Below are 20,073 nucleotides of genomic sequence, written 5' to 3' on the forward strand. Positions count from 1 at the left end.
TTCCTCCTTGTCATTTGAGAAGTTTGGTGCACGGGCGGCCAGTGTGTTCAGAGCCCCAGCCCTGCCCTGGCTGACGGCCTCTCCTCCGCGTGGCAGTGATCCCGCAACACCGGTATCTTTTGTCTTCCCACTCCAGATGGATAGCTCGCAGCTGATCCACTGTCGGGAGCTTGTGGCACATCACCTTTCCACCCTGCAGTCTTCTCTGCTGCCCAATTCTGTATATGTCTACAGTCCCCTCCAGCATACCCTGGTGACCTGTAACAGAGGAGTGTTCAAATGCCAGCCCTCCTCTGTCCCAGGGCCGGGTTTCTCCAAGGACAACGGCAGGCCAGAAGTGCCAGTCACAGGTACAGCCGCGCTCTACCAGCGTCTGCCAGCTCCCAGCGGTTGCAAGCAAGCCTCGGCCAAGCGTAAAGTGGAAGAGATGGAAGTGGACGACTTCTACGATGGTATCAAGCGTCTCTACAACGAAGACGTTGCTCCAGAGGTAGTGGCTCTTGAAAACATGGGCTCTGTCTGTGGCGCTGATGTCTCGAGGCAGGAGGGCAACGTTTCCCCTTGTCCACCTCTGCAGCCAGTGTCTGTCATGTAGCTGGGGGTGCCACACCACCTGCTGCGCCACAGCTACTCTAGAAACCACGCAGAACCTGGCACCCCGCGTTCTCGGTGGGGGGAGAAGGGGCCATACCTTGTCAGGCTGAACTGAAGGGAGCCAAAAAACAGAAAAAAAAAAATCCCGACCCTTTTTTGAATTTTTTTTCTTGTGCGGCTAATTATAGTTCCACTATTTAAGCACTTAAAAACAACAAAAAAGTATAAAAATCTAAAAAAAGACCCAAAAACCAAACAAAAAAAGTAGCAAAATATTGTTTCTTTCTAGTGTTGTCAGTTCCACTGTTTTTCTGCTCCTGTGTATTGTAACCCATTCTCCATGTCCAAGAGCTCACATCAGTCGTGCAGAGTTGCTCCAGGTTTCCCAGCCCACTAACACCTCTCTGATCCGATTCCCATCTGGCTCCTCCCTCTCTTTCTGCTTGCTCCTCTCTTAATTCTCCGCAAGTCTTGTGCATGACGTTCTGTACTACCTAACCTTCACGACAGCTTTCCTTTTCCTTTCTTAAAAAAAAAAAAAAAGACCTTTTTTGTTTTGTTAGCACTTTGGTGTTTAAATGTGATAATATTTAAAAACTGGATTTAAATAAAAGGTTAGTCAGGAAAAAAAAAAACAACCAACCAACCAAAAACAATGCTTGCAAGCTGCTCCACACTTAGGTAATACCCACAGGAGTGTGAAGGTGCTCTAGCAGAACCCTAGGGCAGCCGGCCACCGTGCTCACGGCCTTACACAGAGACTTAAAACAGTTTGCGTTTTCCAACACAGTAAGCAGTTAATGGATTTTGTATCACATGAACAAAAACGGTATTTTTTTTTCTTGTTTGCACCAAGAAATGTTGCACTCGGTGTGGATTTTCACCAACGCTTGACTCTCTGCGTCAAGTGTAAACTTTAAATCCTGCAGAGTCTCTTTTTTTCCCCCATACCTTTACGAGCTTAGCATGCAACCAGCGCTGCTCCGTCAGGTGCTGGGGTGGCAACGTACACCTGAGCTTTGAAAGGTGTGGAATCATCTGCCACAAAGCCAAAACAAAAAGACCCTAACCCTCAAGTTTTGCATTCGTGTCACTTCTAACCAAGAGTAAAACCTTTAAAAACTTGTCTTTTCAATGTTACACCTCTGTTTCTCAGAATGACCTCTCCCAATTGTAAGCTCTCTCCACAGCCCTGAGGAAGGTATCGTATTTGGAGCCATTGTACTGATGAAAGCCTTCTGGTAGCAATAAAGAAAGTTGTCCTGGATTCCGAGTCTGGTTTCGTGCTTTTCATCTGGGTCCAGGCTCAGTTTTACCTGGAGGCTGTAAGGAAGCCGCCGCGTGCCAGAGCTGTGAGGAAGCGGCTCTAGGGGTTCCGGGCAGCCAGGGTGCCAGGCGTGTGGCGCAGCAGAAACTCGTTGTCTCTGCAGCGACTCCAGCTTTAGCCCCAGCCCTGGTGCTCCTCGGTGACCAGGCTGTTCCCTTTCCAGGCTGAGTACGGCCCACTCGGTGCACGGCCAGGACACCGCTTTGTCTCACCTGTCTTGTAGCCATCTCCCTTTGTGATGCTCTGAAGGCCCCACTGAAGAGAAGGGGTTCCCCATACCCAGGTTCCTGCTTGCCTGATATCCCGTCCACGGAAAATCATGTTCGATAATGAAAAGGTTAGCACAGACTTCTGCAAACTCCTAGGTTGCGGAATAGATTCTGTTCTGTAATCTCGCCACCCTCGATTCCGTGCGCTTCCTGAAGAGCCTCCTGCCTCACGTCTGCCTGGGTGCCGGCCTTTTTGTTGCGCGCACCCCGCTGTGACAAACTTGCCTTGGGTTTCAGCTCTCTTCCTGCCCACGTCCTGGAAACCTCCTCCCGAGGCCGCGTTTCTCAGAGGGGTGTGCTTCTTCCTTCCCTTCCTGTCATCCCAATGGAAAAACCAGTCCCTGACCTTTACTCTCTTCCCTCTCAGTTTTCTCCAGCCGGGCTGCTGTGCCGTCTCGGGGCGTCACCCAGCACACTCCGAGCAAAGTACCCCGTCCCTGCAGCATTTCCATGATCCCGGAGCTCGCTCTTTCAAACCCACTGCAAGGCCCACATCTTTTCAGCTTCAATTACACAGCGTAACAGCTCTAAATAAAAGTAACTGCCCCGATGTCCAGCACTAGCTAGAACAACATCAGCACGGGAAAGATTAGAGCCAGGTAACGTTCACACCCCTTGACAGCCAAGCCAGGCACCCGCGGTTTGTGCACAGAAGGGAGTCTTTGTGCGCACTGGCGCTCCCTGCGTGAGCAGCGGTTCAAGTGATCCAGCTTATCCCGAAGGGAGCCGTTGCTAAGGGCTCCGGCTGTGTATGCAGTCAGAGAGAGGTGAGCCAGGGCTCTCGTAATTCCAACGATATTGGCCTACACGGTACAACGCCGCGGAGAGAGTCTTATGGGACTGTGGCTTATTTTAGTTGGCTTCCAATGGAGTGAGACACGTTGGGGGGAACAAGACGGGGACCAAAGTGCCACGGCACTGTCATCCCACGGCAATAAATCTAAGCCTTACCTTCCATTGGCTTCTCCGCCTCCACACACTCCTCCCCTCCCGCTTTAAAGGACGCGTTCCCGCTTACCCCGTGGGGCAGCATCAGCGCACAGGACCTCCCGAGGATTCCGGCCCGAACCCATTCGCAGAGGCACACGGGGAGAGGAGCTGGCACGGGGCTGGGAAAAGGAAGGTGTTTGCTTGTGCCAGCTGGCAGGGGCCCGGCTGGGACAGAAGGGAGGGACACTGGGGATAAGGAGAGAGATTTCGGTGCTGCCGGAGCAGTTCTCTAACAGCTGTGCTGCAGCCGCGGTTGTGGGCAAGTCGTGAGAAGGCAGGAGTTTTCCTTCGCGCTGTTTTCTCCTCCCCAAAAACGATAGGACAAGAGCAGGTCCTGCGCTGTCCCCACACCGGGCACGTCCCCAGCTCGTGCCAGCCCTGCGGCGACCGAGCTAGCTGCTGAGCTTGTATCGTCAGCCCCAGCCGCACCAGAGAAGAGCCTCTTTGTTGCTTTGGGGAAAAAGCAGCAGCTTCCTCCTTTGCAAGTAAGGAGTAAGGGGATAGCTATCCAGCGGGAAGCAACTTGTTACAGTCACGAAGTTAAATCTCACAGTATTACGAACTGCTCTTAGACCCGTGCCCAAAAAACTGCAGTGTTACCTCTGGCTCTCCCTGTATTAAGTGCAGTGGGGGGAAGGCTCCCTGCACTGCAAAACGCTGGCCAAGCCCCAGCCCAGTGTGCACCTGCGAGGCAAGACCCAGAGAGGCAGGACTCAAAACCTCCCCGGCCGCCAAGGGAGCTTTCCTGCTCCTGAGTCCCAAAAAAAACCCAAAAGAGGCACTCCCCCAGCCCCCGTTTGAGCAGATTGCCTTTTTATTTTATTGCCACCGTGCACAAACCCACATTGATTATCTTTTGCCTGGTATCAGGCAGCTCCACCAACAAAACCCAAGGTTCAGACAGACGAAACCTGGCCCCCATTTGGTAGACGTACCTCTGCCGAGTCCTGCTGACAGGCTGCTGTCCCCGCGTAGGCCCTAGGACGCTTGCCGGCCACCTCTCTGGCTGGGTTGCCCAGCAGCATCCTGTTGCCTGTGGCTCTTCCGGATGCAAAAGGCAAAACCCATCTCTGCAAGCGCAAACGCCCCTCTTCGACTTGACTCTTTTCTTCCTCTCTACCTCTGCTGTGTTTCCAACACACCCTTTCAGCCCACCACCACATATGGAACTCATCCGCTACGGAAACGCCCAGTTGTGCCTGTGGTACCTCCACACACCCAAAAGCCTGCCTGCACCATCAAAGGGTTAACTTTTTTTTAACTTTTAAAGCCACCCGTGCCTCAAGAGCAGGTGCCCAGCTCGGCTGCGAGCCACAGGCAACGTAACCAGACTTAGCACACCAGATTCCCCCTCCCGCCTGGCGTTGACTTGGCCATGGGAGAGTTGTGCTCTGGGGACTGGCCGAACTGGGTCTCTGAGGCACACAAGCCTCCACAGGGGACCCCCAGCAACATCATGCGGTGGTCTTCAGGTTTGCAGCTTTCCTCCTGCTGCTGGCTCTGCGGCCACCTGTGTCCCAGGCCAGCTGGGGCCAGTAAGGAGCCCAGGGAACACAGGCCTGCATTGCTGCCTGCGCTGGCGTACAGATTTGTGGTGTTCTGCAGCTTAAAAGGTGAAGCTCAAAGACTTGCCTTTGAAAATGAGGCACGTCCCAGCAAGATCAGCTTCCCCCCATAGCAAGGTCCAGCTGGTTTGAAAATAACCTGCGTTGCCAGAGGAAAAAAAACCAACAAAACCCAACTGTTTCCTACTTCCCACATTTCCTCCCCACAAAAAACCCCAGGCCATGACGCAGTCCAAGAGTGGCCCCTACCCAGACCGTTGCGTCACTGCCATGGCAGCAGCTGACTCGTACGCTGCTCCCGCTGTCGCAACACGGGGACTCTCCTGGAGCACTGCCAGGGCTCCCCGTCACCCACAGCAGAACATCCCCTGCTGCCGGTGGCTCCTCAATACCCATGTGGGCTTCCCCACAGGTTTCACGGCACCCCAGTGCTTCACTGCCACGGACCCGCCAAAGATGCCGGCTGGAAAGGAAACCAGTTTCAAATTGCAGGCTCAGTTCCTTGCGGCCTCGCTCCCTCACGGGCACAGAGATAAAACCGTTCTATCCACAAAATTACGCGTGTTATTGCTCAGCAGAGTCCCCCCAAAACCCGGGGAGCACTCGAGTTCTAGCAGAGCACTGCTGCTTGTTTCAAACGCCTTCTAGCAACAATCCCCGCTCACCTTTACGTGGCGCACAGGCGTTACTCTCTGCAACGCCCCATCTTCCCTTATAATGCCCCAGAACGCTTTGCAGACACGATAGCAGCGACCTCTCCGCAGTTTTCTGCGCGACGCTGCCTCCGAGAGATTCTGATACACCTCCTTCACCCCACCTCACCTGGGGAAACCGTTCCTGGAGCATCTCTCTCTTACACAGGACCTGCAGGTGCTGAACGTGGGGGAGATGCTCATTCCTCAAATAGCTGGTAGGGTGATACCCGAGTCCCCTCTGGCCGGCCCGCTGCATCCCAGCCCGCAGTGGCCAACAGCGCCACGGCACGGTACCTCCCACGCCCCAGCTCGTGCCATAGGGCACCTCCAACCTGGAAACTGTTCTTACCTCTGGGTTTTAGGAGGTTTTTTTTTTTTAATTCATTTTTACTCTCCAGCAGTGATGGGAGGGTTAAGCCCACAAGCACGATTTTAAACTTGGCCCCCCCCCACCCGGCTCTATCTTGTGGATGAAGCAGCTTTCCCAGCTCTGCTGGAGACACTTGGTGATATCAAGTGACAAACAACCTCTCTGTGCTGTCCAACAACAGGTTTCACACTGCTGTCCCCTCCCTGTGCTGACACCTCTTCCTCTAACAGCTGCACACCACAGAGGAAGGGAGCCAAAGGGCACGTCGCCATCCCCTCCCCCTGGCACCGAGGTGTGGGAAAGCCTCAGCGACACTCAGCTCAGCACCCGTCCCCTTGTCCAAGACGCCTGTCTCATACGGACACCACTCACAGTGCCTGTACGTGCTTTCTGCTCTGTTTTCCTCCCTCTGCCCCAATATCCACCCCCCCCCAAATTATGGATGTCAGGTGTTTCATTCTGTCATGTCCCACCCCCACAACATTCCTTACAGGTCTGTTCCCCATCAATTTACCTTTTTTTTTTTCCTAAGGCAGCAAAAAAAAAAAACAAAAACACCACCCCAAACAAACCCCAAAACCTTCTGCTGATACCATCTGCCTCAACAACCCAGGGCTACAAATTCCAGAAGTTTACTCCCTGCTCTGTAAAAGTTACTCCACGTTTTTTTTGAGCCGATTTCCCTCTAGCTAAGTGCCCCCCTGGTTCTAGTCATGCCGATGAGGTAACTACCAGGTCGGCATCCGCTGCCACCACAATTTAGCCGGATTTTGTAACACAGACTCACAAATAAATTTAGGCTGGAAGGGACCTCTAGAGGACACCTGCTGCAACCTCCAGCTCACAGCGGGGCTGATCCTCCCTCTCGTCTCAGCCTTTCCCTCTCCATACTGAGGGCTCCAAGCCTTTGTGGTCTCACCTGGCAGGCTGCTGCTCCATCCCTTTTATCATTAGTGCCCTTCTCTAACCACTACATCCTTCTGGAGACATGAAGTCCAGAGCTGCATGGCACCAGCACAGCAAAACTCTAGAGCTGCAAAATAAAGGCAATTCGTCTAAGCGTTGGCATTTGGTTTGTGCCTATCTGCTTTTCTGTATATATAAAGCTTTAAAAAACATTTCTATTTGTAGTTTAGAAGTCAACCAAAGAAAGGTTTTGCCCCTCTTCAAACCTTCTTGATGCAGCAGCACTACTGGTGGGTCACCTAGCCCTGAGCCTCTCCAGCTGATGAAGAGCCTCCTCCAGTACAGCCCAGCACTTGCAATGGGGAGGAGAAATGCCCTAAAAGCAGAGGTCTCCAGAGCTCCGTGAAAAGCCCAGCAGACAGGAGTCCATCAGGATACTTCCTCAGTGTTGCCAACCTGCACGTTTGGTCGTGACTTCCCACTGTCACACACAAGATCTCAGAGAGTCACAGTGCACAGTTACATGGGTAAGGTGACAGGGTTAGTAGCACCTGATAGCGCCTCTTTAGGTATGGGATTAAAGAACCACCCCACCAGCTAGGTTTTTTTTCCTTCTTACTTGCAGTAAGTGACCCCCAGCCACTCATGACTGAGCGCCTGGGTCCCAAACCAATGTCACCAGCAAAACATGGGTGACCTGACACGAGGTAGAGAGCAGCAGAACAGCTCTGTGCCCATACATGACAGTAAGGGACAGACTATTTCAAGAGAGAGGCTATAGCACAGCGACGGGATTTTACAGGCCAGAGTCCTGCTACCACCAGATAAACCCAAACTATGATTTTTAAATGGAAAAAAAAAAAAGCGTAGGGAATAAGAGAAACCTAAGGAGAGGATTCTCTCCCTGAAACAGGGGCACTGGGGAGGGCCTCACCACGCAGGATGCTGCAGGAGCCATCTGGCGGGTGGGCTGGCCTCCAGGCGAGTAACCAGTAGGGTATTTTGGCAAGTTGGAAGCTACCACGCAGGGGGTTGCACAGATGAGCCACAGCAAAGCCCCCGGGCCCGAGGCAGCGGTCCCTGATGTTGCAGACTGGTCTAGGCACCAACACTGAAAACAAAAAGACACGGCACTCGTAAACTGGCCATTTTAATGGGCAAGACATTGTCTCAGTAAACAGCGATCACCTTCATGCGCTGAAAACCCCAGGCCAGAGATGATACTTGCCCTGCACAAGGCACAGGTGTGGCTCAAAGACCCGCACGCCCCACTCCTGCGGCAACCCTCGGCTGCAAAGTTCATGACCATTTTCAGAAGACGTATGGCTCAACCCGTCGCTTTTGCTAGGTACGGGTGGCCCGGTGCACATAGAGCACTGGTGCCTAAGCCCTACCAGAAGGATTCCCTCCTGCAAGCGATGAAACCTCTTCCCAGTCAGCAAAGCATCCACAGAGTTTTGCAGCACAAGAGAAGAATTAACACAGGCAAGGTTTAATCCAGCAATACCCCCGAGGCCTCAACCCGTGAGGCATTAAGCCACTCTGTTTTGTCCTCAGAAAGCCAAATGTGAAATGTTTTCCAGATGTGGCGCTCTCGTGGTAAGAGCTGGTGGCTGCAGAGCAGACCTTCAGCAGGTATCACCTGAGCCCACTGGAGCCTTGAGAGCAGGCTCCATTTTTCATATTAATGCAAATTTTGTCCTAAGCTACATTTGTGCAAATACTCATATCCCTTCAGTCCGGGCAACAGTCAGCAACCCCCATTTACGTACCAGGTAAATCATTACAGCATAGACACAAATATTTTATCCTTCCACTTCTATCGATAAAGTCACTTAGTTGGTTGCAAATGTTTCCAGGATAAACAGTTTTTCTGCCGCTTTACAAAAACAGCCACCTGGCTGGAGGGAAGGTTCTAGTGATCTAACCCTGTCACCGAAGTGTTGAAAAACATTGTGCTTCTGAAAAAACCCAGCAGATTTCAGCAGAGACCCTCGGGCAGCTTGCGCTTCACACACAGATTGGAAAAGGCAAAAATCTAGATGATTTAGTATAACCTTTCCCACAGAAGGTTAAAGGAGGTGAATTCCTCGATTAAGGTTTGGATATGAGCAGAATCAATCACTAGTATTCGGTTAGGCAAAAAAAAAAAAAGTGCATTACCCCAACATGAAAAACATCCAAAGCGATCAGGCCATCTCCTTCCATCCATCCCAAACCAGCTAGAGGTCACTGCACACCACGTTTCCAAGCTGTTTTTTACCTTCCAACAATACTTTGGCACTCTTCAAGCTTTTTGACTGAATTCGCTTCCGAAGTAAATGAGTTAGAAAGTTCGACAACTACCCCACATTCAAGATTGTTAGAAAAAATAATCACTAATTTGGCTTCGTGAAAATAAAAGGAAGCCTTCAATCTCAGTACAAGTCAGTGCAGCTCAGTTGTACGGCAAGAAATACCTACTTTGCTTGTTCAGAGACAAATCAGCCAGAAAATAATAAGGCCTTGACCATCCAGAACAGGCTCCATCAACGCAACACCAGCCATCTCTGCTTCACGCAACGGCATACGGAAAACGAGACGTCACCTAGGCCTAAGGACTTATTTTCAGGACGTGTCAGAAGAGCACAGGACGTACTTGTGATGAAGTTGCAGTGTCCAAAGCAGCCAGATTTGATCTTTAGAGGCAGAAATGAAGTCTCCCAGCTATGCACACTCATCTTCATCCACAGTTTGTCGTTCTATTTGTCATCAGCAACACGTGCATATTATGGTAAAAGGAAAGAAAACAAGGGAGAAAAACCCCAAACCCAGTACAATATCTCACATTATGGCCAAGCTCTCTCCTCCAGCCATTACCTCTGTCATTTTTGGTAGCCTCAATTCTGTCGGAGACGCACCGGGAGCGGACAGATCCCGCACAGAGACACACAGCACAGCGCACCCTCAGACGCACAGGTGAAAAACAAAAAGGGAAGGAGAGAAGGGCGGACGTGATGGAAGAATGAGATGGCTCTTCTCCTGGCAGGGGTGCCCGTGGCCGCAGGCTCTTCCAGTGCCCTACTGTCCACTGGGAGAGAGGGCGTGGGGGCTTTGGCAAGATGACGGTTACATAAAGAAGAAGCTACAGAAAAAGAGAAAAACAGAAAAGAAAAGAAACAGAGGTTCAGAATTGAAATTAAAAAAGTGAGAGGAAAAAAAAAATAAAAGGAGGAACAACATTTTAAAGAAAGCAAGCCATGAAGGGAAGAATCCACTGGGGAGGTGTCGTATGAACCAGCTACACCAGAGGCCTGGACCTCTTCAAGGCACCGGCTGATTTGGAAAACGAGCTCACAACCACCACAAAAAGCGACTGACAAACACCAGCACAAACCTACAGAGGCATCCTCAAAGGCACAAAACAACCTGTGGGGAAACTTAGCATTTCCTCACCCCCTCCTGTCACACCGTTACAAATGGCAACAGCAAAACAAAGTCACAAAGGCCACGCGAAGACGAAAGCGTTTGGGTAAAAATATATTTCCTCTCCCCACTGTATGTTGGCACTATTCGTGTACGTCACCTAAAGCATATACAAGAAATAACTGAGCTTATGCTATAAGGTTATTTATCAATTTGTAATTCAAAAACGGAAATATTTTAACATCAAATAAAGTGACAATATCTATCAGATGCATACATATAATTTGCATTAACACTGTACGTAGGTTACACAACTATTTAGTTACAAACATGGGTTATTTTCAAATAGCAAGGTAATAAAGTTCTACATCTATAGTTTAAGGCAATCAGGATATTAAAAATGTATACAAATACAATATTTCTACTGCTGTTCACAGCTTTATTTCCATTAATTAAAAAAACCCTTCATACGTGGACAGTTCCATGCTGATACACGCGGATGAGAGCGTCACGGGTATCGCATACCGCAAACGCAACCAGGGTCCTCGGAGAAGAGAGACACACACTCTTCTAACGTCTTAGAAGGGCAAACGGTAACTGGATTCAAATGGACATATCTGATATGATCACACACAAAAAGACCTTTCCATTCTCACTCGGACGTTTTAGGAGAAGCAGGATGAGAGCTACCTGGAGAAACACTGGTCATGTTAAACAGAGACATGCTTAAAGAGAGACACAAAGGTACAGGTCTCCTTGACGGGGATTTCAAGCCGTCAAATGCACACGGAGGGGTGGCACGAGTTGCAGTTTTCAGGCTGCAGAGGAGCCCGGGGTGGGTGCCAGTCGCTGCTTTCCCCCCTTCCCGGCAGCACCACACACCACAGAAGATACAAGGTGATGCATTCAGTGATGGTGAGCTCAGCGGGTGCCTGCCTACTCCCTGCGCTCCTGGAAAGTAACTCTGCAACCCCAGTGACGTTTCGGGGGAGCAAATCCTTCCTCATCTCCGCCTTTTCAGCTGCCTGCCGGACACGCGCGTGCCCACCCCACAGAGCAATCACGGCCCCTCTCAGTGACCTGGATTTTTTTTGCTTGTTTTCCCATTCTGGGGGTTCGTTCCATGCCCTGGGAACACCGTCATCCCAAAAGCACACGTTTCAGCGTGCTTTCTCGCTCCTGTATATTATTCTAAGGTTCGAAATCCACCTTGTCAGGAACATGCAGCATTATCAGCTAGTTATCGCTGCTGCGTAAAGCACAGGAAAGGCTGCAGTGTCTCTCAAGCAAGGCTTTTGCCCATGCAACCGCCTGTCCAGTTTCACCAGTTGCCCTGCTAGCTTCCAGCATGCAGAGAAGCTGTTCAGGGTTGCTTTAGGCATTCAACAGGAGCTGGATGTCGTGTTCCCTACGGCTTCTTTTCGACACCCCAGCAAAAGCAGGTTATTGCAGAAAGTTTTCAAGCAGTTTTAACAACGCCACTTGCAAGTAAGCGGACTTAAAAAGAATCCCCCCCGAAAAGACACAACCGGTTTCATATCAGTAGTGAGGCAGGAAGGGGGAGTCTCTTGCTGCTGTACTTACATGCAAGGTGAAAGCACATCCAACTAGATTTGAGTGTATCATTTACTCCATGCAGAATCAGGGGCTACTGCGGAAAAAGGCCTAAGTGAAGAGGAGAAAGAAGTGCCAGCAGTAACAAGCTAAACATGGCCCAGGGTTTAAGGAGGAAAAAAAAAAAAAGTCATTTACATCTCTCCTCTGGCAAAAAACCAAAACAGCACCTTTAGCTTTTTAAAGCTTACATTTCATTCCCAGTTTCTCCAAAACAGCTCGCTTTTTGCTGGAGAAAGAAACCCAACCAAAAATACATTAATGCACTTGGCCACAGCTTTCTGTCAAAAAAAAAAAAAAAATATAGCCAGACTCAGCTGATTTCCCCTGCCAAACGTCCCTTGAAGGGCTGTTAAAGGAAGCAGGACAAATAAATGCTAAAATTAAGTCTTCTACTTGGCACAAAATGCTGGTTAATAAAAAGAGGACACGCACAGAGATAGCTGAAGCAAAGCATACTGCCACAAGCATTCAGTGATGTGCATATGATGTGACTGTAAAAAAAACAACAAACAAACAAAACAAAAACAAAACATGCCAAGACACAAAATTCTTCCTTGATAACATTTTAAAGCTGGGTTTGCCAGAAGCCACAAGAACCATACTTTCATTTTTCCAAATAACCCCCTAGCAAACCTGCTTAACCTGGCAAAAAGCGCAGCATGGTTGTTAAGACCAGGAGGTGTGATTTAAGGGGAAAAAAGCCAAAGCCCAACTCAAACAAAAAAAAAAAAAAAAAAAAAAGGAGAAAAGGTTCAACTATTTTATTTCCAGCTTATTTATCTCCAATAGATTTTTGCTATCTGACCAAGGCATCTTAGTTAGATCTCCTCTTCCCAAAGCCATGTTTAAGCAGTGAGGGTTAAAAGGCAAGACAGCCCAAAAGCTAACCCCCAAACGTTTCTCAATCCAACACTTCAGAAACAGTGATAGTACTGCTTTTTTTTTTTTTTTTTCCTCCAGAGGGGCAGAAATTCCATCCCAGAAACAAGCAAAGAACTGCAGTGCGTAAGACTTAGGTGGAGAAAGTTATTTTTAAGAGTGCTTTAAAGAAAGAAAGAGTAGACTACCTAGCTAGGAGCAGTGGAAATGCTGGCTGTACATCAGCAGAAGAGAAAGAAATCCAGAAGTCATAAGGTAAGCATGGCTCGCCACTTCTTGGGAAGGAAGGGAAAGACCCTGTCCGAAAAGCAATGGCATAGAAAATACACATTAAACGGACCAATTTCCACACCGTGATGGCCACAGAGCGAGGCCTGGTGTACGTTAAATCTTCTTAGATTTCAAGGGACATCTGAATGGGACGCTGTCCCTGGGGCAGGGGGGCTGGTGGTAACATGGAGGGTCCAGACACCCTCTCGCCCTTAACATGAAATTCTGGATCCCACGGCTTTGCAAGTGTTTAAGTTTGTGCAGAAATCCTCCTGAAGGCTCTACGAGAACGTTGAAGGCTATGGTGTCCCCCCCCCTCCCCGGGCATTTGATTCCCTAAGGGCCGCTAAGTCTTCCTAAGGTGATGCACGTGGGAAACCAGGTACTATTTTAAGTGAGGCGTCAAAGGTTACGGTCAGGCAAGTAACACAGGGGAGGCCATAATGAGAAACCGTCCTTCTCCCAGGCACCTGCAGCGCCGCTGGGTTCCCACCGCAGCATTCAGCGGGTAGCTACTACACTGAACCGGAAGGGCGGCTGTAAAAATATGCCAGCACATGACAATAAATCCAAGCCCACTAGTATGATCAAGTCAGACAACAAAAACAGGAACTAATAAAAAATATCATGCAAATGTAACGGCATGCAAGGTCAGTTATACTTTTGTTATCTACACACACATACACCCCCCCCCCCCCCAACCCCCAGCAGCGGGACTCATATTGCTCTAACTCATTAGAAGGAATATACGTTGGACTAAACTCCAGGGTTTAGCCACACTGGGGACTGGGCTGTGACCTCGGACCGCTGATTTCTGTGGCCCCAGGAACCCCCCCTTCAGCACAGGGCTATCGCAGCCAGCCCTCCAAGAGCCAGGCAGGCTAGCGGCACCAAGGACCTGATCCACCCAATGACGCTCACCCGAGTTGCTGACATCCAACTCTGACTCTCAGCTCGAACTTAAGGCCAAAAATTATTTACTGCTGCTGGTTTTGACCAGAAAAATACATGGTATCATTACCTTGCCCCTCCACCCGCCCCTGAACTTCCAGTTGCATACAGTCCTGTACCCAGTCCTTCTTCCTCCTTGTTCCCACTGTGTTATTGATGAGTTAATAGTTATTCATGTTAAAAAATAAAAAAAAAAATAAAAAAAGAAAGAAAACAGATGGCAGAGACACATTACTGCAAAAGCAGGTGAATGCAGGAACATCCTTGGCTTGACAGGCTTTATGTGAAGCTTGCACTGCAAGTTAAAAAAAGAACAAAAAACAAAAGAAGTTAGCGATAATAGAACCCAAAACGGAAAAAAAAAAAAGAAAACAAAACCAAAAAACCAAAATCAAAGAAAGCTGGGAGAGCCGACACCAGCAACCCGCTCTGGTGGGTGTGCATGCGGATGGATTATGCAATTAAAAAGAAATCAAACCTCAAGGCTGGGCTCTACTCTAGCCTATGACAAGCAAAAGCAAAAATTAAAACTATGGGGGTAGAACTACCGAATAACCAAGCACGTAAGTTAGTCCAGGTTACAGCCTGTACGTGGTTGGTGTCTTTAAGCTTTGGTGTTCCAGAACGTGCATGGTCGCAGGTGTCCAGTTTGGGCACGTGCTTAGCCTTTACCCAAACTCCAGTATCTCGGACCCGGGCACCACAACGACTCCCAGCACATCAGCTTTCGGACCCAAGTCAGATCCTTCAGGCATCAACAAACCCCTCTTTTTACAGGGTGTTGGGCCAGGCCCTCACACGCGTGTTACAGCTCGGGGATTGCTTTGCAACTAAGCATGGCCCGTGATGGCCAGACCAGTCACATTGGACTGGAAACTATTATACAGAAAGGAAACTGGAAAAAAGTTTTTCATCTGGTTTTCAGAAACAGCTTGAAATAAACAGAAACAGAGCCCAAACAGATGGTCCCTGCTCCTGGGGGGGTTGAGGATGAGCAAGTAACACAACAGCACACGTTGAGGCATGCATGTGGCCATCTACCAAACAACAGGCAAGCACCAGAGGGCTATTCGCTGCTCCCGTTTGGTTTTGCCAAGTCCATTGCCAGGAACCATCTCCGGATTTGTTCAGGTTGGAAGCACAGTCCCATCCCAAAATTATGCCAAGGGCTTGATATGTATGCTCAGCCCCACGTTCAGGGAAGTACTTGAGTACCTGTCTATTCTACAGTCACACAAGTGTCTGAGGTACACTGATGGGCTGTCCTGAAAACAGCACACTTCTGTCATCAGGCCAGAGCTGCAACAATTGTAGATGAAAAAAGCATAAGCTACAGGAATCTGAGAAATGAATTACAAAAATAAAAAGGTATAAAAAGACAAGTTGTTCCTGCAGGAGTAGTCTGGAAATCAAGAGGGCCAAGGTCTCCCTCGTGGAGTTAGGCCAGCAGCAGATTTCACCCTGAGCCTTCCCTCCGGCTCGCACAGCCCAGTGGAAAGTCCCTGTTGCCCAAGTTAGAGAAATCTGATCCCACCTTGAGGGGGGGAAAAAAAAAAAAAAAAAGCATTCCCGCAAATTACTTTCTGGGGAGGCTACGAGGATCGTGCATGGCAAGGATTTCCTCTGGCAACTGCACAAGAATCACCACCGTCCATGTCAGCACAGAGAAAGGGCGAGAGCCTTACCTACACAAGCTGCAGCTTTTCGTTAGAGTGCAAGGAGAAACTGAAAGCCTTTAGAAAAACCAAGGTGTGCTACAAGGCAGAAGCATCAGCATTTCCCTTTAAAGCCTCCATTAGTAATTCAGACACTAAAGAACAACTGAAGCAGTTACGGCACCTGGTGTGGAGCGACACTGAAAGGACACACTAAAACACGTGCATGTTCCTCATGACTGGATTTCTGTGAATGCATCAGCAAAGCAGAAACTGCGTTTGTCACGGTCGCTAGAAACATCCACATATCACACCCACACCACCACGTATGTGCCAGCCAACTTCACAGAAGCGAATAGTAGCTAACACTGACTACCAAAAGTTACAAAACTCCCCAGACCATTACAGACTGCACTGGTCTCGTATCTAAGAGGTGAAAAAACTGACTGCAGAGTTTTTAAAAATACTAAACTACCAACTATATACTAAAATACTAAACTCCAACTTTGTTGGAGATAAGAAAAAGGGTCTTGAAAATTTCCTATTCTTCTCAGGAAACGGGTCACCACGTCTGAATTCTCACGTGAGAGAAGACCGGTGTTTCAGCCTATCCTATTTACAGGCATCGTCGCAGGACGGTATTCCAGCATGCTTGGACGCTAGCTGCCGACGCTTATTGTTTCTACAGTTAGCATGACGCTGATGGGTCTGTAACAATTTCTTTACCCGAGCAGAGCATGCAGCGCACAAGCACTCTATGCATTTCAGCGGGTGCCGAAGGCCAGGTTCTCAGTTAGCATAAAGCAGCACGGCTCCATAGGAGCTACATCGATGTACAACAGCTGAGGAACTAGCCCTAGGCCCTCCCCACCTTCCTGGGGGAAGCCGGGGGCAGAAGCAACAAGTGAGCGGTACCAAACCAGCGGCAGAGACAGGGGACATGCAGTGAGCATCAGCGTAACTTCCCAAAGTATAAAAATATACTAGTATATATGCAATACAACAGAACCTCATAGGCTCACGCTGTAAGACAGCTCAGACCCGGGTGAAGTTCACAGGTTAGTAAGGGAGACAGCAGCGTCTGTACCACATCCCTACTAGAATTTGGTTCTTCTGACAGTGACAGCTTAGTGTTAATCGAGTAAGTTACTCTGACAGACTCTATTACGGAATGCGCCCCTTCACTATCAGCTATTGAAAGAAGTGTGGAACTGTCGTGTTTGTGTGTGGGTTAAAGAAGCATTTTCCTGTGAGATTTGCTGCGTAGCCATCTTCACAGCTTTCCTGATCGCGGTTAGCCACTAGCGCCGTTATCACAGATAACCCAGAAAGGACTTGGATGAGTATTCCCATACTGGATATGGAAAAGTGAATGGAAATTACAACAAGAGGCCTCAAGGCAGCCTCTGTTCCAGTAACCTGTCTTGCTGCGCTACACAAACAAGCCGTGCGCAGTCTACTTCACCTCTGCAAGGTCTGTCCAGCTTCACTGTACATATCGCGTTAAGCGGACCTTGCGTCCTGGTTCTTAAAGCACAGTGAAGTAGCCGGTATCATATAATAAATAGGGGTCTCTTGCACTAACAGCAAGCTAAACGTAGCCATCTCCAAGTACAGGCTGCAAGAAGGTTACGTCAATTTAGATCAATCTAGAGCTCAAGGTTTTCAGCAGAGCTTTGCAGTAACTTAACTCTGAGCCCGAGTCAATGGCAATGTTCCTCCAGTTTCAATGGAAGCAGAATTAAGTCCAAACTGGGCACCTCTGAAAATCTCGCCTCCAAATACTGACAATGGGACAGACTCTGTCTGCAGATACACTTGGTGCCTACTGCAAGTACTGGAGGGTACAGGATTATACTCCTAGCATACAAATATAAAATAGTAGAAAACAGTGTCATTATCTTTACTAAAAGGTACACGTTTCTTAGCTTATTATGTCAACTCCATACAACCACAAAGGCCATTTACCTGCAATCCTGCAATTGCGGTACCATAGCAGTTTGGTTTTTTTAAAACAAACAAACAAACCCCAACCTTTTTGTCTTTAAAGCAAGCTTCCAAGTATTCACTTTTGGCACTAGCATTGCCCATGTAAAAATAACATGGTAGTTTTTGTTTCTAATTTACTTCTACTTACAACTATAACCTTAAGGAATGGGAACTGTAGACTACTCTTGGGTGAAAGAAAGGACGGGTAGAGACCCCCTTCATAATTTTGGCTCAGGCAGATAAATCTGAGCCCAGAACATCTCAGAGCTGTTCCAGAAGATGCCGGACACATCACAGGTCAAACCCCCACCATCTGATTGCTCTCCCATACCAGTCAGACTTCGACATAAAACTCGAAGGTACTCTTCTAGAGAAAAATTAAGATCATGTCCCTGGCCCACCCTTTAGAAAAAAATATTTTATTTGATTAGGCTGATAAAAGCCCAGTTTCCAGTCTGGTAATGGGGAAAAGCAAATACAGACATGCATCAAGAAATAAAAAACAACCTCCCAAACTGGAATAATCCCTACAAAGGACGTGTGTGACATCCGCTTACTTTTTCTTGTCCTTGTCTTTCTTGGTTTGTTGAGAACCTGCCTGCTGAGCCTGTGACTGTAATAGCTGAGCTGCTGCCTTCTTCTTCTGAAAGTTGTTCAGCTCTTCCTCAAGTTCCTTCTTTTTGTCTTCCACTTTTTTCTTCTCTTCTTGGTGAGTCCTCTTTAGATGGTCAAACTTTTCGTGAAGCTGCCGGGACAGAGACAATGAGAATTGGACAGGAAGAGAAGAATGTTTCATGCCAATTACTGGTAACAATGCCCAAAGCGGTTCCGCTGGCACCGAGGCCTCAATGCATTCCTAAAAAGTCACTGGCCTGTCCCAAGCACGCCTGACTTTGAGAAAAGCCCTGCAATTAACACACACTTGCACACACAGATAGCGGGAATTTAAGTCGCTGTAGGAATGACAGGTCTCTGGACACTTCCAAACCCTCATGGTTCTGTCCCTCATCGCTTTGTACACAGCGGACACTCTCATGCTCGTGCAAAGCAAGAGGATATACCCATTCAGGGTGTTATTCTTCTCTGGGGCTCTTCTCTGTACCTCCGAGTGGGACTTACTACCCTCTGGTAAGTCCTCATCTGCTTACTGAAAGTCTCCAGATAGCTGTGACTGCTAAAGGGCAGCGCCGGCTCTACCTTAGCTGAAGATCCACTGCAAACAAACATTACTTTGAGTAGCAAACATATTCTCTCCTTTGGGTGAAACAGCAGAGAGGACACCCATGGCACAGCACGGCTGGCCTCTGTGAGGTACGTAGCCTGCAGCACCTCCCACTCACTCCACAACATACATCCTCCTCCAGCTGCCCCAAACCAGGGAATACTCCCGCTCCATTTTACAGGCACAGAGAAGTGGCAGAGGACTTGTGTAACAGGGTCACGGCACAAGTCCGCGGCAGGACTGGGAACTGAGTTCTTACCGGCTTCTTGAAGCTCTTTTATGTACAGCAAGCACCTTTGCAGGCTTCATGTTGGAATCTGGATGCTCACCTTCCCAGGGCTCTCTTGGAAAAGCCCCAGCCTAAATCCTCACACACAGTCCTCCTAGTTACAATATACTCACATCTTTCTCTGCTTCCTTCAACTCTGCTTCCTTCTCCTTCACTCGCATGACAAACATTTGCCTCATTTCATCCTCCTTCTTCTGGAGCTCACCCAGGAATTCGTTCCTCTTTGCTTCATAAGTCTCTTGGAGACTGTTAAAAACACAGAAAAAACCAAACAGTCAGAGCGGCGTTTCAAGGACAGTCACGAGTTTCCAGCCTTTGGCGATATTACCGCACTGTTTCGTCACAAAACGTGGTCAGAAGTGCCTGACTACAACAGAGGCATGAACGCCTCCACCAAAACCAGACCCAGCTTGCTAGGTGGCAGCAGCGGGAGACAAAGTGGCAAGCGAAAACGAGCACGCTGTTTAGTATCACTTAACAGGCAGGATGACTATCCTCGAAAAGAAACGGCCGCTACGTAAGCGTCTACAGCAGCCCCTGATGCTCTCACGGCTTGCGATCTGTTTGAGTCACACCTTCTCCCACCGTTTGTCCTGAGACTCTTCGTTTGAAGTGCAACATTTGTGGAACAGACACGGGCACATCTGAGTGCGAAATCCTGCTTTGTGTAGTTCATTAAGCATGACACCGGCATAGAGTAAAACTAATTTTCACTACTCATCGCTAATGGATTCAGATCAGGGGCTTTACTTAAATAAAGCCACTTTGGAAACCTTTCTCTTCTAGCTGTCAAGGCAGCCTTTGCGAACAAGCAGCAGCATTCCTCCTCCAAATAACCACGTTACTGGATTCCTTTATTCCCCCCTCTACTTCTTGGCATTCCTTTATTCCCCCAGCACTGAGATACCGCCGCAAAGATCTGGGACATGAAATATGTTGTCCACGCACCTCTGAGATTTTCACAGCCTCTTAAGAACTCTTGACGCCAAATTCCTTTTCATTTTATTCCTTAAATGGATTTGCATATTTCAGCCACAATGATAGTGTGGGAACGACAACTATTTTCCCCAAGATGCTTTT

The 20,073-nt window shown here is 48.7% G+C and overlaps 2 protein-coding genes across 11 annotated transcripts in view; one reads left to right on the forward strand and one right to left on the reverse strand.

Moving 5' to 3' along the window:
• Positions 1-1,861, forward strand: part of CCNI (cyclin I) — a 32,383-nt gene extending 30,522 nt beyond the window's left edge. For both annotated transcript variants that reach the window (XM_074588679.1, XM_074588680.1), the window contains one exon: positions 137-1,861. In XM_074588679.1, coding sequence (XP_074444780.1) covers positions 137-595 — 459 coding nt within the window. In that variant the 3' untranslated portion in view covers positions 596-1,861. The remainder of the gene's footprint in view (positions 1-136) is intronic.
• Positions 1-20,073, reverse strand: part of SEPTIN11 (septin 11) — a 71,530-nt gene that overhangs the window by 3,307 nt on the left and 48,150 nt on the right. For 2 of the 9 annotated variants that reach the window (XM_074588671.1, XM_074588675.1), the window contains exons 8-10: positions 19,107-19,239; positions 18,040-18,227; positions 12,692-14,133 (exon numbers count right to left, since the gene is read on the reverse strand). In XM_074588671.1, coding sequence (XP_074444772.1) covers positions 14,118-14,133; positions 18,040-18,227; positions 19,107-19,239 — 337 coding nt within the window. In that variant the 3' untranslated portion in view covers positions 12,692-14,117. Of the gene's footprint in view, positions 1-9,104; positions 9,841-12,691; positions 14,134-18,039; positions 18,228-19,106; positions 19,240-20,073 lie in introns of those variants that run through there. The other 7 variants (XM_074588678.1, XM_074588673.1, XR_012587194.1 and 4 more) reach the window with 6 other exon arrangements.

This window comes from Larus michahellis, chromosome 5 (genome assembly GCF_964199755.1).
Source record: "Larus michahellis chromosome 5, bLarMic1.1, whole genome shotgun sequence".
Classification (NCBI taxonomy): domain Eukaryota; kingdom Metazoa; phylum Chordata; class Aves; order Charadriiformes; family Laridae; genus Larus; species Larus michahellis.